The sequence below is a fragment of the Dermacentor albipictus genome, chromosome 6 (assembly GCF_038994185.2).
Source record: "Dermacentor albipictus isolate Rhodes 1998 colony chromosome 6, USDA_Dalb.pri_finalv2, whole genome shotgun sequence".
NCBI lineage: Eukaryota > Metazoa > Arthropoda > Arachnida > Ixodida > Ixodidae > Dermacentor > Dermacentor albipictus.
The window spans coordinates 114,389,596-114,410,032 of NC_091826.1; the positions used below are offsets into that span (position 1 = coordinate 114,389,596).

Genomic DNA, 20,437 nt, shown 5'->3' on the forward strand with positions numbered 1-20,437 from the left:
CAGTAAAGGTGCCTTCCGGCCCTCCTACCTCTCTCGTACACGCGAGATTGAGCTGCGTTCACAGGATCACCCTCCGACGCTTAAAGCAACATATGAAACATACGACGCACGGCGCTGATTTCATCGCCTTTGGACTTTATGCTGAACTTCACGGCGAGAGCATCGTCAACGGCTACGGCAGAAATGCGCCTGCAGTGTCCATATATTTCCTACAGCAATAATATATTTCGATATATTGACCGGGTGCTTCGTTTTTCTAGATATCGTAACATTTCCCCTAAGTCTTAACACTGTCAGTGAAGGAAAATTACCGGCGCAGCTATAGAATCATCGCAAAATTATTGCACACGCCTGCTCTGCATGGACTAGCCTTATAAATAAAGGGTGTGCTGTGCAATAAAGAAAGTATAGGCGAACAGAGGCGCCGCATAAATTAGGGCTGTCGGCGACTGTGCTTCAGTACAAAGAAGGCTGTGCACAGAGTGCAGTCGTCCTAGGTAACAGGATCGCTCACCCAGAGAAGAAATCAATCGCCCCTGCGCAGCAGGCAAAGCAGGCACTATGAATTTTGAACAAGTTACGCCAAAAATTTCATTGGACGCTTTACGCGCTTTAAATGAATTCAACAACAAGCATGGTATTCATATAATCTACAATGTGAGTATTCTGTTAGATTCTGAAGGATTAGGAAGAATTGATACTTTCGTGGTGTAAATATAATCAACTGCACTGTTTTATGTTGGTGCTTATTCTCCATGATGAACTATCGTTAGTCCGTTTATTTCCTCTTGACCACATGGTAACTGATCCTGTATGCAATGTATAACTAAACTTAAATTGCGCTCTCAATGTCCAGACGCGCGCTGGTATTCATGTTTACCATATGCAGCGGCACTCCACGAGGATAAAGAAACAAAATAACCTGCAAGTATTTGCACCATTACTGTCATCGTCGTTTTTAATATTCTCATCCTATTATGTGTCAACTGCAGGACAGATGTCTAATTACGCAATATCGCTTGACCTGCCATTAAAAGCAGGCTCTATGTTAAGCACGGTAATTACTGAACATCATCGCACGATTTAATCACCTACCATACTTGACAGCTACTTCATACCATTCCTATTAATTTGACAGACCACATACTATGAACTCTACATGTTAAATGAACAGCCACACTCAACTTTGTACTCCAAGTCTCAGTTATTGTACGCCTTACACCTCCCTACTTTCTAATTCACACTCATACTTACATATTTGTGAGTCGCCCGCCGATCCTTCAGTCTAGTTGTCACGTGCAACACAAGTATATTGTCAGTGATCGCGACCACCCATGAAACCATTCGCACAGAAGCAGACGCTGACAGTAAAAAAATTTACAGGTCAAGCACTTCGTACAGATGGTTACCCAGCGAAGCTGAAACATGCGGCCCCTGTATTTATCACTGGGTGACTCCCGACGGTTCATTTAAAGGGAAGCAGCTTTTCCAGAAAATATGAGTTAAGAGCGCTACGTCATGGTTTTCAACCCTCTGAGTTCGAATAATGCATCGAAATTGAGCGAAGGTAAGCGCAAACAGATTTTATTTCGACGAAAAGTGCAGCAGCAGACTCGGGGCAGCTCGCGCGCATCGTTTGCGCCTGTGATTTGTCGGGCGCCTCGTGACGTCAACAATGGTGTTCGTCCGGACCGACTGCTGCCGCTACACACGAAGCATGGTGCGAGGTAGTTTGGTGCTGTTTTTCTGAGATGGTCTTGGAAAATTTCGAGAGCTTGCCTTACTCTGACAAATTCGGCGTTAAGTCCAAACCCCCCGAGAGCAATTTTGGGCGCGACGGTGACGGGCGATGGCTTGGAGCGACAAAACAGGTCGTCGCTTGAGCAGATTGGTCGGTGTTGTCGCTCGATCGCTCGTTTCTAAAGATCTAGAACTCGTCGCTCGTCGCCCGCAAGTGCTATGAGCGACAAGCCAATAGTGAGAAGCCGGAACGGGATGTGCATAACTCAAATACTACTGTTTGTCGCAAGGAACGCGCAATCTATTGAATTTTACAAGTGCAAGAATATGAACCTAGTGGAAGACTTTCATAATTATTTTATGCTCCTTTTTAGAGCAAAATACATGAATTTAAGGTGATAAAGCACACGTCAAGCTAGTTTCAGCGCGCATATTGCTGCCCTCATACCGGGAAGTCGTCGCCTAAAGCCGTCGTTCGCGTGGAGTTCGGCTTGTAGGCGACGAGTGAACGCGACAGCCATCGCTTCGCTTGTTGCTTTCTCTGTCGCGTGCAAGATCACTTGTATGGGGTTTATACTTTACTCCCTACATGTGCTTGCCGATTGCGAAAAAGCCATCCTCTCCAAGAAGCAAAGAATGCTGGTGCAAGCAGTGCTTTCCACGCGAACGAAGACGAAGTGTTAGCATCTCCTTCTGTTGGAAATGTTCTTTGACGAGTACGTTTTTTTTGCTAAGCTGCACTCAGCGATCCAGTGAGTATGTTTCCTGGCAAACAACTGTGGTGTAATGTTCCTGCATGCCTCCCCGCAGAACGTAAGTGGTGATGCGATCTTCAGCATTTGTGCGCTGCCCCAAAGCTGTCGGCAATACACACAGTTGGTTTAAACGCGGGAAAAGTTTGCCGGCTGTTGTAGCACGTGAAGTATACAGAACCTTCATCAGGCCACGACGGCCGCATATCGATGCGGGCGAAATGCGAAAATACCCGTGTACTTAGATTTAGGTGCACGTTAAAGAACCCCAGGTGGTCTAAATTTCCGGAGTCCCCCACTATGGCGTGGCTCATAATCAGAAAGCGGTTTTGGCACGTAAAACCCCATAATTTACTTTTTTTAATCTTCATCAGTCCGCCGTCCGCACGCTACTCGTAACCGGCGATATACGTCGGCTACGTGAGATTGTCGGTTTCTCTATCTGTGTGAGAGAAGGGGAAGCGCAGCGTCCTGGCGTGAGCCGGCTTTCCAACACATACGAACTTTACACTTGCACTGCGTTATGGTAGCTGCATGCAGGCTGTTTCACAACACACGTGCGAATAGAAATTTCGCGGCGCTTGATGATGAAAACTGCGCCAAGGGTGGGAGATAAACATGCACCTTCCGTTCAACGTGCTAACAAGAACGCATTATTGATAATCTCTGGTAGTAATCATCGTCACGGAAGTGGTTAGAGCACATCACTGATGTTCTTGAGCGCTTGAAGTTCTTTCGCTTCACAGCAGCATTCCACTTAGCTGAAAGCTTCTTGTCTTGCGGGAACTAATGGAACATCGTCGCGGCTGCTGGTGTTCGTGTCCGTAGGCCGCACAGAACGCCGGCATGAGCGGCCTACAAGTTCAATTGATGCTGCGCACAACTACCACTATACATACACACAAACAAAGGAATTTAGGGTCGAGCGAAGCAGATTAGGACGGCACGCACGCAGAAATAAGCCCAGTCATGCACGGTCGCGGAGACGGCGAAGGAATCGAACACCAGTGCTGACGTCACTACGCCGCGGTTTCCGGTCTCTGCTCTCATCGTCAGCAGCAGCGCGCGGCGCTCGACGGGGGGCGGAGCTACAGCGCAATTTTAACCGACGATTGCGTCGCTCCTAAGTGAAAAATCCCCCCCAAAATTTTTACCTGCATCGTTTATAAGGTTCTCGCATCCGTGTATGAGCGTCTTATTGAATTTGACAGAATCTTCAGCTTCCCTTTAAGTACACTCTTAAAAAAAAGAGAGTCAAAAGAGGGTCACGACTACCTCGACTCTCTTTTTTCAGTCGCTGACTTCCTTTTTTTCCAAGGGTAGTCACAAAACGAAGTCGGGAATGACGTATGAAATGGATGACTCCCATGCTGCTTGAAGGGAGTCAGTGAAAGGCACATATGATGTTATAGGTTGCAGCGTATGTGGATGTAACTACCCGAGTTCAACTCTATGGCAGCAAAATGTAAAATATGTTTCATGCAGTGCTGTACTACTGCATAATCAGGATAGCAAGAAAGGCAAATTGTTTTTTTTAATTTTTCAGTAAGAAACAATTGAAGCAGGATGCTACAACGCCAAACTCCAAAAGTAATAACACTGGTTGGTATATTTATGCAACATACTGTACATTATTATGTATTTTGTATATAAAGATACCTTAGGGGGGGGAGAGGGGGAGTGCACAATATTGATTCACCATGCACAGAATGGAAAAAAGAAGAAAAAAATACAACACGAATATACACAAAATGTCAACAGAACACAAACTGTGAAGTATACCACTTAGAGTTCATAACTAAAGCTAAGCAAATATTACTACTTTTTAATGAAACAACACTAATTCACATCTGGGTACCACTTTCCCTGCCAGATAAAGATTGAGGAACTCTGGTATTAGCTCATCTTCTGGCTGCGCCACACAGGCTACACAGCGCTTAGATAGCTTAAATGCTTATCGATGTCTCCTGAATTCAGCAAGTCCCATCTTGTCTAACAAGAACAGAACCTCATCCTGAGCCGCAAGAATACCTGCAATCTGTGCAAACTGTGGGTCGTCTGCCTTATCCGTCGTGGTTGCTCAGCGGCTATGGTGTTGGGCTGCTGAGCACGAGGTCGCGGGATCGAATCCCGGCTTCCACATTTCGATGGCGGCGAAATGCGAAAACACCCGTGTACTTAGATTTGGGAGCACATTAAAGAAACCCAGGTGGTCGAAATTTCCGGAGTCCTCCACTACAAGTGCTTCATAATCGGAAAGTGGTTTGGGCGCGTAAAACCCCATAAGTCACGAGGGTTGCAATGTGGGCTTGTTGGTAATGCATCTTCAAGGGGAGTATGGTAGCGCGATTCAAAGACGGGACAAGAGAAGACACTGTGTGTGTTCCTTTGTGTCTTCTCTTGTCCCGTCTTTGAATCGCGCTACCATACTCCCCATAAGTCAATTTCGTCTCCCTTGGCCATTAAAAGCACATCTCCCACATGGTATGCCATTTGCGGCATAGTGACTGACTTTGCCTCCCATACGTTACCTGCAGGCAGGCGCTCTTCAATGCACGTATGTAAAACAGATCTTCGCACAGGTTTCAGGCCTGACATGGTGTGGCGTTGGTTGAAGACAATCTCACGGAATTCATAGCTTTGCGAAAATTGGTGAAGCTCTGCAAGTGTTTTAGATATGTTTTTGAAGTTTTTCATTTGGATGCCTTGAACCTCATACGCCAGATTTGTTTAAATGGTCCGTAAAGAGATCATGCGTGGGTAGTGCACAAGGTAATGTAATTTAGGGAATATGCAGGCTTCTGGGTAGTGGGTAACGAATGAACGGAGAAATTCTTGAATTTTCATCTCCATATAAACAAAAGACTCTGAGGGAAGCTCATCAGACAAAAGTATGCCTACAACTTACCTGAATAGGAGGTAAACCTCCCAGCCTTCGTTTCCCTCTAGAATTTTTGAAGCGAAAATCTGAGGTAACAGTCCGAAAAGGCACCACTTCTTTGAAGCAGCGCTCTTTAGAGGGGTAGTGCCTCACACGAAGGCTTCTGGGGGTCGTGGTGGCCCGTCAACGCTTTAGATTTAGAATCTAAAAACGTTGGGGTCTGTTTCTACAATCATTGCGGCCACGATGGAATGTGCAAACTTCATGCACTGTTCGGCATACCCCTGTGCAACAAAAGTAGCAAACCGCTGCTCTGTTCTTGCTCAAATTTTGTAGAGCGATAGCATTTTGGCGTCGACTTTACACTTGGCACAGTTAAGTGCTTAGTTTGTAAGAAAAAAAAACGCGAATTTGTCTGCGCCCATGAGGCTGCAAACAGCTACCGTAATGGCGCAAGCACAAACTTGTGTTGCCGCCTGTCATCAGCTTTAGAAAGCAGCGTCTTACGGAGGACGGTCGCCTGTTCCAGGAGCAGGCAACACACGGCAGCGCTCCCTGATATGCTGCTTTCTGCAGCTGATGACAGGTGGCGATACAAGTTTGTGCTTACACCGTCGCGGCAGCAGCTCGCATTTTCATGAGCGCCGGTAAGTTTGCATCAAAGAAAGATCAGGCAATTAACTCTGCTAAGTGTTATACTAAATGAAGTAGACACGAAAATGTGGTCGTTCTGCCAAATTTGAGCAAGGATAGTGCAGTGGTGAGCGAAAAATGTTTTGCGAACGCGCGCAGTGAAATATTCAGGACCCAGCACATGACTTACGGCTTTCGTGTTTACTTCGACTTTGGATTCGCAACTCTGAGAAGCGCGGCTATGGCTCTGACGGCGCCTTGCAATCTACGGCGGTGAAAACGCGAGTGGGATTCCTCTCTTGCTTGCGTTACGCCTGTGAAATCTGACAGCGGTGCCAGCATGTCGTCCGATCCGGCTTCAACTGAACGATCGCCGACTGATGCGGAAGGAGCGGTTTGCCTCTTGCTTGCGTTGCGCCTGTACCTCACAGCGGTGGCAGTATGGCGTCCGATCCGCCTTCAATCGAACGCTCGCCAACTGGTGCGGAAGGAGCGGTTTGCCTCTTGCTTGCGTTGCGCCTGTGAAACGTGACAACGGTGGCAGCATGTCGTCCGATCCGGCTTAAACTGAACGTTCGCCGACTGGTGCGGACGAAGCGGCTTGCCTGGTTTCGCAGGTGCCATCAAAGAACATCGTGAAGCTCACTCGCGCCCGGAAACTCGCCGACCTCCACGAAAGCCTGCGGACGGGAGGGTTCGTGTACCTGATGACAGGCAACGATCTTCTAACACAGGTGAGCGTAAATGTACTGCGCGGTGTAGAGCGCAAAGAGGATTTGGTCATTGTTTGTATCATATGGGCAAAGTAGCAACAGTATGCGTAGCGGAAATGTCGAGCACGATTAATAACTGTTCGGTTGCCGTGCGTTGAACTGACAGATCGAGTGTCACGAAATTGCTCTGTGTCACTTCACTGTGCTGCCAAGTACTAATATTTTTGTTTCGTTGCAGCCAATGCACTTGACCTTAAATTGAGAAGTGTAGCGCATACTTGCCCGTGCGAACACAGCGTTGCTCAACTATAATTATTGCCGGGTTGAGAAGCCCTCAAGGAAACTAGCCTTTTCAGGACTTCCATCTTCTGGAAACTTGTGCAGTTGGTTTACTACTGATATTGAGGTCAGGTGTGCAATCGCTTCCCTATCTGGCAGGAGAGGGAGTAGTAACAGTTTCAGTTATTGTAATGGTGCTTTAGTTAGCATAACTGGTCGCAGTATGCCATATTCTGCAATCTTCTGCAGCGTTTAACTAATAAAACAGGCAAGGTGAGGAAAACGGACTTGTTGTTTGGCTGTTCAATTTTGTTGTCATTTGTGCGCTGCAACATTCACGCAGCAAAGAAGTTAAATTGAACCAACTGAGGAAAAAACAATTGCTGGCATTTTCAGCAATAGGACTATGAAAACCTTGGGCAATCAGCAATATGGGACTATCTTTGTGAAATCATCGGTTCTTATAAACTGACGGTTGCTGACATTGCATAGGTAAGCTTAGCCTTGTTAGCTTAATGCGTCCTGTACTTAGTTCACATATGGGCAGCAGGATTAGTGCTGTGCTGTGCTGTGATGGCTCTAAATAACAAACCTGTTTGGGACAGGACAGCAACCATAAAGAAAGGCTGTTTAATCAATCAATGTCTGATCAATGTCCACAGCTTCACTTCTAATGTGCAAACCTATTGATAAACCATCTGGGTATGCTTTCAGATCTTCCAACGACCGGTTCCAGTGCTACGTCGACATGGGTGAAAGCACGGCAGTGTGTGATGGAGCATTGATTAACTTGGTTGTCTCCCCAAGCCACTCCGAAGCATCAGAGGCACAAAAAGAGCCGTGTGCACCCGATATTATTTAATCTGTACTCATGCAATCACTCTGTATAACATTAAAACCTGTCGTACGCTGGAAAGCTATAATACAGGTATTTGAGCAGTACTTTAAAGAGCCCCGCACCAGGCCCCATAGCTAATTTAATTATATGCTGGAAGTTGTTAGGTGCCCTCTTGGGAGCATTCTACTGCAAAAATTTTCAAATTGGCTCATTATTAGCTGAGATAGAAATATTGCAGTTCCACAAACATATGATTTAAGGAGGCGAGCGTCACAGTCAAAAAGAACACTTGGATGCCAGTTGCCAAGCCACTAGTGGAGAAAAGGCTCCATGTTGTTCCATACATGCATGAAGTGGCCCACGATTTAAAGAAAGTGGCCAGCAGGTACAAAGTACCTATTATTTTCTTGGCTCCACGGAAGCTTACTGGCCTGTGCCCCCGCATCTCAGGCCCACAGAAGCTGACCCTTTGTGGTAAAAATCATACAAGGCCATATGTGACTTGCGTGCTCGGTATGGTGTACGAAATTCCACTTAATTGCGGCAAGGTGCATATCAGCCAGACAGGCTGTTGCACCAACGATTTGGCAAGGGAACATGAGCTGTTTGCCAGGAATAAGATTAATGCACATTCGCCTAGGCACCGCAATTACGGCACGTGTGAGCCATATATATTCCATATCCGCATTCTTGGTAAAAGCAAAGATTGTGTGCATGGGAATTAATGGAGGCCTGTTTCATCAACATGAAATGTGACGTCTATGCCAGTGATACATCTGTGGCTTGGAATTGAACGACAGTTTCTGCACTGCATGACTGAATAATAATGGGCAAACCTCTTTGAGCATTGCGTGCATATATGTGCGCACATGGCCACCTTCACCTATAAATATGAACCTGTTTGCTTTCAGTAAAGTAGTAACAAGTGACACTCATTCCTGTCACACAGCTTTTTTCTGCCCCTGGTTGTGTCTTACCTCGGGGGAATAAGCTCATGAGAATTTAGTAAACAAATAAATGCATGCCATAGGGGCAATTCCAATATGTAAAAATAAAATGTTTTTTCCCCCTAATATTTTTATGTATCTATATAGTCCTAGTACCACTTTATAGCATACCACTGTCCTTGTTAAATATTGGAATGCTCTGCTACTAATAGATATGACAAATGAGGTGTATTTATAGAAACATAAAAAACAAAAAGCTGCAAAATATTTTTTAAAAAATTTTGTGCAGTCTAGACAGCCCAAATATAACTGATGATATATTGTCACGTGGTAGTGACGTTAAAGAACACAGTAGCAGTACTGTGAAAGACAAAACTAGCTTTTATTGGGCGAACCTGTGCCCACAAAAGAGGCTACACTTAAAGCGCAACGATAGCGGCGTACACAGTCGGCGATCGTCGAAAATCTGATCTGCGGGTCAAGCGCGTCAGCTTTTATACAGCAGTCGTCGAACGTTCCAGTCTAATCGTTCGGACCCGCGTGCCTTCCACAAAGTTCTACACCATTCGCGTCACGCGATGAAATCAGATAACACAAGGTTCGGTGACAACAGACAGCGGATAGAAGCATCGATAACTTTCCAGAAACTTCGAATACATGCAGGCGCGTCCCGCGCTGTGCGATAACATTTGTTCGGCGGCGAAACGTGGTCGCCCGATAAAGGTAAGTACACGTGTCAATACCCCCCTTTTAAAAAGCATCGACCCGATGCTACATACAAACGAAATAAAAAACACCCGTAGCAAAGAAAACAACAAAAATAAGGAATTTCGTCAGCGTCCGTAAAAGGGTTTAAGGCGCACCACGTGGACCACTTCAGATCGTGCGCGGCGCCGCTGTGAATGCGAAATACCGTCTGGCACGACCTCATAGTCCAGAGCGCCAATACGTCGGATGACCTTGTAGGGTCCGAAATAGCGTCAGAGTAGTTTCTCACTGAGTCCTCGTCGGCGTATCGGGGTCCATACCCAAACACGGTCGCCGGGCTGGTACTCGACCAAGCGTCGTCGGAGGTTGTAGTGTCGGCTGTCGGTCCTCTGCTGGTTCTTGATCCGCAGGCGGGCGAGCTGTCGGGCTTCTTCGGCGCGCTGGAGATAGCTAGCGACGTCAACATTTTCCTCGTCAGTGACGTGCGGCAGCATGGCGTCGAGCGTCGTCGTCGGATTCCTACCGTAAACCAGCTTAAACGGCGTGATCTGTGTTGTTTCTTGCACCGCCGAGTTGTAAGCGAATGTTACATACGGCAGGACGGCATCCCAGGTCTTGTGTTCGACGTCGACGTATATTGCCAGCATGTCGGCGAGGGTGTTATTCAGCCGTTCCGTAAGACCATTCGTCTCTGGGTGGTAGGCAGTTGTCCTTCTGTGCCTTGTCTGACTGTATTGCAGAATGGCCTGGGTGAGCTCCGCTGTAAAGGCCGTTCCTCTGTCGGTGATGAGGACTTCTGGGGCGCCATGTCGCAGCAGGATGTTTTCGACAAAGAATTTCGCTACTTCGGCGGCGCTACCTTTCGGCAGTGCTTTAGTTTCAGCGAAGCGGGTGAGGTAGTCCGTCGCCACGACGATCCACTTATTTCCGGTTGTTGACGTCGGAAAGGGTCCCAGCAAGTCCATCCCGATCTGCTGGAATGGTCGGCAAGGAGGCTCGATTGGCTGTAGAAATCCGTCTGGCCTTGTCGGCGGTGTCTTGCGTCGCTGACAGTCTCGGCATGTTCTGACATAACGGGCGACGTCAGCGGTCAGGCATGGCCAATAATACTTTTCTTGTATCCTCGATAGTGTCCGGGAAAATACGAAGTGTCCAGCGGTCGGGTCGTCATGTAGGGCGTGCAATACTTCTGGACGAAGTCCTGACGGGACAACAAGAAGGTATTTGGCGCGGACTGGGGAGAAGTTCTTCTTCACGAGTAGATTGTTTTGAACCGTGGAGGAAGATAATCTGCGCTTAAATGCCCTGGGGACAACGTCGGTGTGCCCTTCCAAATATTCGACGAGGCCTTTTAGCTCCGCGTCTGCCCGTTGTTCAGCGAAGTCTTCCGCGCTTATCATTCCAAGGAAGGCGTCGTCATTCTCGTCGTCTTGCGGCGGTGGGTCAATGGGGGCGCGTGATAGGCAATCGGCATCGGAGTGTTTTCGTCCGGACTTGTAGGTTACAGTGATGTCGTATTCTTGTAGTCTGAGGCTCCACCGCGCCAGCCGTCCTGAAGGATCCTTTATATTCGCTAGCCAACACAACGCGTGATGGTCACTAACGACTTTGAATGGCCTGCCATAAAGATAAGGGCGAAATTTAGCTATAGCCCAAACGATGGCGAAGCATTCCTTTTCGCTCGTAGAATAGTTGCCTTCCGCTTTTGACAGCGACCGGCTAGCGTAAGCTATCACCTATTCAACTCCGTTTTTCCTCTGGACGAGAACGGCACCGAGGCCTAGGCTACTGGCGTCAGTATGGATTTCTGTATCGGCGTACTCGTCGAAGTGCGCAAGTACCGGAGGCGACTGCATGCGTCGTTTGAGTTCTTCAAATGCGTCGGCCTGCGGCGTTTCCCTCTTGAACTCAACATCACATTTAGTTAGACGTGTCAACGGCTCGGCGATGCGTGACAAGTCCTTGACGAAGCCCCTGTAGTAGGCACACATGCCAAGGAATCTACGCACTGCCTTCTTGTCGGTGGGCTGCGGGAACTTTGCGATGGCAGCTGTTTTCTGGGGGTCGGAGCGTACTCGGAATTTACTGATGACGTGGCCTAGGAACAAAAGTTCATCGCAAGAGAAGCGTCATTTTTTTGGCTTCAGAGTGAGCCCTGATGTCTTGATGGCCTCTAGCACTGTGGCAAGCCGCCTAAGGTGATCGTCGAAATTTCCGGCGAATACAACGACGTCATCCAAGTAAACGAGACAGGTCTGCCACTTCAATCCCGCTAAAACCGTGTTCATCACGCGCTGGAACGTTGCAGGCGCCGAGCACAGTCCAAATGGCATAACTTTGAACTCGTAGAGGCCGTCTGGGGTGATGAAGGCGGTCTTTTCGCGATCTCTTTCGTCGACTTCTATTTGCCAATAGCCAGACTTGAGGTCCATCGAGGAGAAGTACTTAGCGTTGCAGAGCCGATCCAATGCGTCGTCTATCCGTGGGAGAGGGTATACGTCCTTCTTCGTGATCTTGTTCAGACGACGATAATCGACGCAGAAACGTAGGGTTCCATCCTTTTTCTTTACCAGGACAACAGTGGATGCCCACGGGCTTTTCGATGGCTGGATGATGTCGTCGCGCATCATTTCGTCGACTTGTTCTCTAATAGCTTCACGTTCTCGCGGCGAAACTCGGTAAGGGCTTTGGTGGAGTGGTCGAGCGTACTCCTCGGTGATTATGCGATGCTTGGCGACTGGTGTTTGTCGAATCCCCGATGACGTCGAAAAGCAGCTTTCGTATCGTCGGAGCAGACTTCTGAGCTGCTGTTGCTTAATCACGGGGAGACTTGCATTAATGTCGTAGTCTGATTCGGGGACCATGGTCGTCGGGTAGATGTGGCGGAATCCGAGAGGAGAAACGCATCACTGGTTTCCAGAATTTCCTCGATGTACGCGATCATCGTGCCCTTGTTGATGTGCTTGAACTCCTGGCTGAAGTTTGTCAGCAACACTTCAGTTTTCCCCACATGCAGTCGAGCGATCCCTCTTGCGACGCAAATTTCACGCTCTAGCAGTAGACGTTGGTCGCCTTCGATGACACCTTCTACGTCAGCGGGTATTTCGGTGCTGACCGAAATAACCATGCTGGAGTGAGGCAGGAGGCTCACTTGATCTTCGAGCACACTCAAGGCATGGTGACTACGAGGGCTCTCCGGCGGTATCGCTTTAACTTCCGACAGCGTTATTGACTTCGACTTCAGGTCGATGATTGCGCCGTGTTGGTTCAGGAAGTCCATACCGAGAATGACGTCTCGTGAACACTGTGGGAGGATAACGAAGGTGGCAGGGTAAGTCCGGTCATGAATGGTTATTCTTGCCGCGCAGATTCCAGTTGGCGTAACCATTTGTCCTCCAGCGGTGCGAATTTGAGGGCCTTCCATTAACCTTCTTCAACTGGGTGGCGATGTGTCCACTCATGACGGAGTAATCAGCCCCTGTGTCCACTAAGGCGGTAACTGCGTGGATGCCAAGAAGCACGTCGAGGTCGGTGGTTCTTTGTCTGGCGTTGCAATTAGGTCTTGGCGTCGGATCACGGCTGCGTCGTGTTGAACTGAAGCTGGAAAGTCGCCTCGTCAAGTCGTCTTTCGTTGGTGTATTCTTGGCTTTCCGATTTCGTCGGGATGGCGGCGTGTCGTTATGTCGTCGAGGTAGTTTCTTTGGTGTCTTCGTCGGCGGCGGAGGATCTTCGTCAGTTCGACGAACAGCAACCGCACCTCCATCGGTTGCTGCTTTTAGTTTTTCGGGTATGGGCTCGCTGACCGGCCCCGGGCTGGGCCAGTGTATGGTCGGCGATGCGGCGGCAGGTAGCGGCCTGGTGATGGTGAACGCGATGGTCGTCGAGAGCTCCACTGAGTAGCGGCGAGGTAATCGGCGATATCGCGTGGGCGCTCGCCAAGCTGTGGACGCGGCGCGTTGACGGCGAACCCTCTCAGTCCCAAGTCGCGGTATGGGCATCGGCGATACACATGGCCGGCTTCTCCGCAGTGATAGCAGAGCGGGCGGTGGTCGGGGGCTCGCCAAATGTCCGTCTTCCTCGCGTAGCTGCTCTGGGAGACGGGCGGGTGTGCTGGCGGCGGCGGACGACGGAATTGCGGCGTCACAGGGCCCTGGCGCGGTCGCGGAGGGGGACCTTGACGGCGTGCGACGGCGGCGTAGGTCATCGCTTCCGGCTGGGGTGTTCTGGTTGCACCTCAGGAACTCCAAGCGATCGGTGCACCTCTTCTTTAACGATGTCGACGATCGAGGCCACTTGAGGCTGCGACGAAGGCAAGACCTTGCGCAGTTCTTCGCGCACTATGGCCCTGATGGTCTCGCTCAGATCGTCCGTGGCCAGTGATTGAATTCCTGCGTAATGGGTAGAGCTTGTACGGCGGTTGAATTGCCGGTTCCGCATTTCGAGTGTCTTCTCGATGCTGCTGGCCTCGCGAAGGAACTCTTCTACGGTCTTCGGTGGGCTTCGTATCATTGCGCCGAAAAGTTCTTCCTTTACGCCACGCATGAGAAGGCGGACTTTCTTCTCCTCGGGCATATCCGGGTCGGCATGGCGAAACAGAAGTTTCATTTCTTCCGTGAAGATGGCAACGTTCTCGTTAAGTAGCTGCACTCGGGCGTCCAGCATGGCTTCGGCCCTTTCCTTGCGCACGACGCTCGTAAAGGTGCGCAGGAAGCCGGTACGGAAGAGCTGCCATGTCGTCAAGGTTGACTCCCGGTTCTCAAACCACGTACTGGCGGCATCTTCTAAGGCAAAGTATACATGCCGCAGCTTGTCGTCGGAGTCCCAGTTGTTAAAAGTCGCGATTCGTTCGTAGGTCTCCAGCCAGGATTCTGGGTCTTCAGTCGCTGCTCCATGGAAGGTCGGTGGGTCCCGAGGTTGTTGTAGGATAACGGGGGACGCTGGGGCAGCCATTGGGGTTGTTTTGACCACGATCTTCTTTGTCGACTCAGGTAGAAGTCCGTGCTCTGGGGGCAGTCCTTGCAGTCTGCGGCTAGCACGCTGGTCTTCGGCGATGTTAGTTTTGTCCTCGGGCTTCGGGCTTCGATCGCGGCTTTGCGGGGGTGTTCGGTACATGAACGCACAAGCACCTCCACCAGATGTAACGTGGTAGTGATGGTAAAGAGAGAACACAGTAGCAGTACTGTGAAAGACAAAACTAGCTTTTATTGGGCGAACCTGTGCCCACAAAAGAGGCTACACCTAAAGCGCAACGATAGCGGCGAACACAGTCGGCGATCGTCGAAAATCTGATCTGCGGGTCAAGCGCGTCAGCTTTTATACAGCAGTCGTCGAACGTTCCAGTCTAATCGTTCGGACCCGCGTGCCTTCCACAAAGTTCTACACCATTCGCGTGACGCGATGAAAACAGATAACACAAGGTTCGGTGACAACAGACAGCGGATAGAAGCATCGATAACTTTCCAGAAACTTCGAATACATGCAGGCGCGTCCCGCGCTGTGCGGTAACCTTTGTTCGGCGGAGAAACGTGGTCGCCCGATAAAGGTAAGTACACGTGTCAATATGAAGAGCTTAACAGCACAATCATGTTTGTGAGTTTCCTGGCATCGACTAAGTTTCCTGGCATCGACTAAGACAAAGACTAAGTTTCCTGGCATCGTCTACGGGATTCCATGTGAAGACTGCGACTGCGTATATATCGGCGAGACAGGAAATTTCGAACAGCGGTTGAAGCAGCATATCAACGATGTAAAAAAGAAAAAAGTCGCCTCAAACGCCTTGGCAGAGCATGCAGATGACTTGGACCACAGGATTGATTGGGATAACGCGAAGATATTAGAAAAAGAAAGAAATTTGACGTCAAGACACCACTTGGAATCTCTCCTAATCCAAATGACAGATAACACCCTCAACCGGAATGACGGAACCCTCCCTCCCATCTACACGCGCTGCTTACAACATATTTTAAAACCATATAAACATTGTATCGCACGCCCTTGATTTCATTATGAACAAGGCTCCCGTCAGGGGAGCCGAAACGTCTTTTCTTGTATTCATTCAGTGGTCGGTGTCCTTCTTTCTTTTTTACCCTTCTTCATGATGCCTCCCGACCAGACGGGCTTCCGTCAAAACCTCGACTTCAAAGCAATACCTCTGTAGACGATGTAGCTAGTAACAAGTTTTCCTCAGAAGGAATGTTTGCAGGTGCGTCACTATGGTGGCTTATTTCACCTTGGTGGGGGGAGCTTTTTGCTAATGGTACTAATGTCTGTGAAGGGACCAATAATGCGCCTTCCTTGTGCATGGTACCAATGCAAAAAGGGGGAGCGGGATCATGGTGTGTTGGTAAGGAGGTATCTGTATAGGGGGTGATAAAATTCCTCTTTAAATTTCGTTTTACCAGCCCATTCATGCTGTAACGAGTCAGTTGTCTCAGTCAGTGATTTTTGCTGTTCGTACATCATTATCCTTGAAAAGCAATGGGTTGCATTTGCCATGGCAAATGTGCCCATATTTATCAAGAGCCCTTCCTGTATTCTTAGCGCGTCACTAACTATATAGTAGGTAAATTTGAGCATGTGGAGTGATAGTGTTGTGATACCACATCTTTTGTTTTTCTAGCACTGCATTTTGTTGTTGATTTCAATGAATACTTCTCTTTTTAAGGCTGTCTGGTAGTGCGGTTGGACATGCGGAGAATGCAGTCAAAGGACAGTACAAAGAATTGTCAACGTACACACTGCCTCCGATGCCCATAGACGTTGCTGCACACCTCTTAAATATTACAGCGGAAAGCGCGCCTGACAATCTTCAAAAGAAAATTGAATGGATTGCCTACAATTCGTCATCTCAGACAATGTAAGTCACAACGATTACCTGGATGCATTGGTCAGCGAAGTAATGAGAACTCACTCACACTCACCAAAATTCTATTCAGCCGGGTTCGTCGGGCTCAGACCTACAGAAATTCGACTCAGTCGGACTCACTGAGACTCACTTTCGAGATCAGTCTGTGTGTGTCGGCTCATGCATCAGTTTGCCAACCTATGCCAGATGTAAATAATGTTAGGATAGAATGTACTTAATGAGAATTCATTCCACAGTAAATGTCTCAATTATGTTCAGTCGCGCATTTTCCCAACCTTGTATTGCAATATGAATGGTAAGCACAATGTTAATTAGAAAGCGTATTACCCTCCATTCTCATGCGGTTATTTCACAAAGGCAAGTGGGAGGTGTCTATATTCAAAACAAGTTTTTGTTGTCTAATTCATGATTATAACTTAGTTGCTGCGTTGTTCCCCTTGAAAACGCTCGATAACCGAGGGGAAAAAAATGTTTTCCTAAAGCTTTGCATTGGGGCAGCGAACAATGTCCAAATTGTGTAGTTCCTTTTTAAGTGTTTAGCAGTGTATATGGCATTGTTGGTTCGAAATGTTTTTATCACTGATACATCGTTTACTAGTTCTGAATTACAGTTTACTCATTACCTCGAAATTTAAATATTCAATGGCAATGTCGACATTGCAGCCCTGAGCTCATTTTCTTTATTGTGGCTAACAACATGAACCCTGACACTAGCAGCGCTACATTTTATGCGGGTATAGAAATACCAAGTGAATTGGATGGAAAGACAGTTGTGGCTAGATGAATTCATACAGTGCTGCGTGTTTCATGTGAAATATGGGGGTTTGGCTACCAGGAGGGAAAGACAGTCATGGCTAGAGGAATTGGTGCAGCGCTGCATGCGTCATGTCAAATTTCTGGGTTCGGTTACCACCAGCAGCATTTCTTCTACTTCCATTGCTTTTCCTTCACAAAAAACAGTCATTAAAGCTACAGAAAGGTTAACACTCAGTCATAATTTGTCATCCTTAAATGGAGCAATAACCTCCGTGGTTTCCTTGCCATGAGTCTTGGGTTAATGAGTGGGCGAGGGCGTGAGAATGACTCGTTGAATAAAGCTTCTTTAGCTGCTGGTTACAGTTCTTATAGGTAGTGTACACCACAAAGGTAAACGGTACATAGACAGAAGTGCTGACGGTCAACTGAGATATTATTTAATGTGGCGAATTTACACAAGCAAGTGAAAGAGCTTTCTGAAAAACATTATTTCAGAAGATAGAACAAGAAAAGCAGACAAGTGTTCAAAAAATGAACTACGCTGGAAATTCAGATACAAAAAAAATATAAGATTGCATCACAAATACAGAAAAACTGAAAACAGGACAACTTTAGCTACCGTACAGAATACAGAAATACAGAAAAACTTTAGCTCTTTTTCTCATGGGGCAGTCAGAAAGGTATCTGCAAGGTCAAGCGCAAGATTTGGCATGTTGACTACACATAAAAGGTTGTGTACGAAATTTCTCTTTCATGCGGCGCTTGCCATATGGGGCAGACTGCCAGATGCCTTCATGAGAGGCTGTGCGAACATGCATATAATGTGCGCAATGGCAGAGAAAGTTTTTTGGCACATCATACTAGCATGCGTGGCTGCACTCATTGGTTTGAAAGAATGTAAGTTATTCACTAGCACAGGGATGGTCTTATCCATATCATACTTGAAGTATCAAAATCGGCATGGGAGCAGAGTGCATGCATCAGCAAGCTATCCGTTGCCTTATCAGAAAGAGAGCTCAAGTTTCTGGGAAGTCAAACCTACGGCCAGCATTTTTTACGCAACTCTACATTTCTTCGTGTGCCTCTTGATGGTCTGCTTTGTTCTCCTTTTTAGTAGTTATTTTTCAGATAGCTGTATCACTATTGTGTGTATTCAGCAATAAAACCTCCATTGGTAGTCAGTGCTTGTGTCTATGTCCTCGTTTAACCTTTGCACTGTACACTCACGATAATGGATCAACAACTAGCTTAATAAGCTGTCCTTGTAAATTCTTATAGGAGATACTCCTTCAAGTTTGTATTCATGGCTAATTTTCCCTTGTGTACATGTTTTAGTAATAAGCTAATTTGAAATTATAATTAAAACCTCTTATAACATTTGTTTGGTGAAAGTATTTTAAGAGTTTGTGAACTTTGGTCATGATTATCTGTTTATCTTGGCTATTGCAGGACAAAAGGATTAAATGTTACCCCTGTTCGTGTCAAATCCATCTGATCAATTCTCTAACCTCGGTCTTGTCACGCACCTAATGCTTTCATGGTGCAGTTTACTTAAATTCTCCCATCTGATGACTCACAGTTCAACTGTTTGATATTATTTCATGGAAATGGTTGCGCTGTAGTGCTGTTGCATATTGTTTTTTGTGTATTGTTTGATGTTGAAGGTTGATGCATGCTTTTTTAACATCAGGTACCAAAAAAATTGTGTAATGTTGCTGCAAGGAGCCTCGTAAACCAGTACCCAGCACTGAGGGACAGATTGCGCCTTGGCCATATAAGAGCATTTTCTTTTAACTTTTTTTAACTCTTTTGCACTTTTAGATGTTAAGCATATCCAGGCCAAGGCAGCCGCATTTCGACGCGGTCATAATGCAAAAACACCCGTGTACTTAGATTTAGGTGTACGTTAAAGAACCCCAGGTGATCCGAATTTCCGGAGTGCCCCACTACGTCATGCCTCTTAATCAGATCGTGGTTTTGGCGCATAAAACCCCATAATTTTTTTTTACATTAAGCTAGCTGACAAAGTCGTTCTCAGTACGTTGTAAAGTTTATGGCCATCCTTGCTTGCAGCTGTTCAGGTCTGTGTGCTTGTGATTGAGTAGATATTTGGTGGTTTTAAAGCTTTGCAGCTTTACTAAATATGAAGATATCAACAGCACCTCGGCATCTGGCATGCATATGGCCACCTCTTGTAAAATTAACTGCATGCTCAGCTAAAGATGTATTTGGTTAAGCAATATATTTTTGTACCTGTAGCCATTTTGACCAACACCAATACTGAAAGTAATTCTCAGATATTGTGTTCGAAGGTGTGCAATAATAGCTCACTTGGTGCGTTTTGGAACATGAAGGAAACATTGCAAAAAGCAAGCTAAGGTTAGGGCAGCTCCACGTTTAACTGTACTATGTTTGCAGTTTCTTTCAAAACCTGAAAACTGGAAGTCATTGAACTGTTGATTAGGTATGTAAAGTCAATTGCTTTCATTTCATTCCAGTTCTCATGGTATATGTGCCTAAGAAACAAGTACAAAAACATGCGAAAGTGAATGCCACCAGGATGTCCTGAAGTCGATGCAGAAGTGAAAGTAAGAAAGGCAAGCGAAATTGTAACACATGCTGAAAATCTGGATTTTGAAGACGGGTTATCAGCTGCAAGTTTGAATGCATATTTCACTAGATAAACTGACTCTCCTTTCTTTGTTATGTGGCCTATTTGAAACATTTAGTTGCTTCTCTTCATGTACTTGTTCGTTTCATTTACATTTTTTCTTTAACAAATGCAAACATGCAATCCAGCTATAGCAACTATATCTGCAATGCTGTCATCAGAGATTTTGTAGGTGATCAAAGAAGCAAAATATCGCATCGCCACCTTGAACCTAGAGTAAAACATTAGTTCAAGATGTCGTGGTAGATGCATTTATAGACTAGTAATACAGCATTCGCACCGTAATGTATATTGATATACATGCTAAGATGTAGTGAAAAGTGTGTGGCTATGCTGCTCTGACACTTCAGTTGTTTTAACCCTTCATTGATGAGTTCTGTATACAGCATACCAAAAAATAATAATTTTTCTTCCTGATTTTTGGCATTGAGTAAGAAGTTTCTTGTTAAGTGTATTGAGCCAACACTGAATGACTGGCAGCAAGTGTCATTTGGCGGTTTAGAGCAGGAACACAGGATGGGAAAAAAAGACATGGGACTCGTTTTCTTTGGAAAGCACGGTCAGAGGAGACAGACCAGTGCAAGATCTGCTGTAGTGACCTCAGACACACAATGCGAAGAGCACTCTGTACAGATTCCAAACGCAGCCATGTGG

At 46.9% G+C, this 20,437-nt stretch overlaps 2 protein-coding genes across 2 annotated transcripts in view; both read left to right on the forward strand.

The window, feature by feature from the left end:
* Positions 1–450: 450 nt before the first annotated feature.
* LOC135908314 (uncharacterized) overlaps positions 451–20,437 on the forward strand; it is a 494,518-nt gene continuing 474,531 nt past the window's right edge. The window contains exon 1 of the mRNA XM_070541265.1: positions 451–657. Coding sequence (XP_070397366.1) covers positions 562–657 — 96 coding nt within the window. The 5' untranslated portion in view covers positions 451–561. The remainder of the gene's footprint in view (positions 658–20,437) is intronic.
* LOC135908315 (uncharacterized) overlaps positions 4,045–20,437 on the forward strand; it is a 259,955-nt gene continuing 243,562 nt past the window's right edge. Inside the window, exon 1 of the mRNA XM_070541266.1 lies at positions 4,045–4,094. The gene's annotated coding sequence lies outside the window, so the exon portion shown is untranslated. The remainder of the gene's footprint in view (positions 4,095–20,437) is intronic.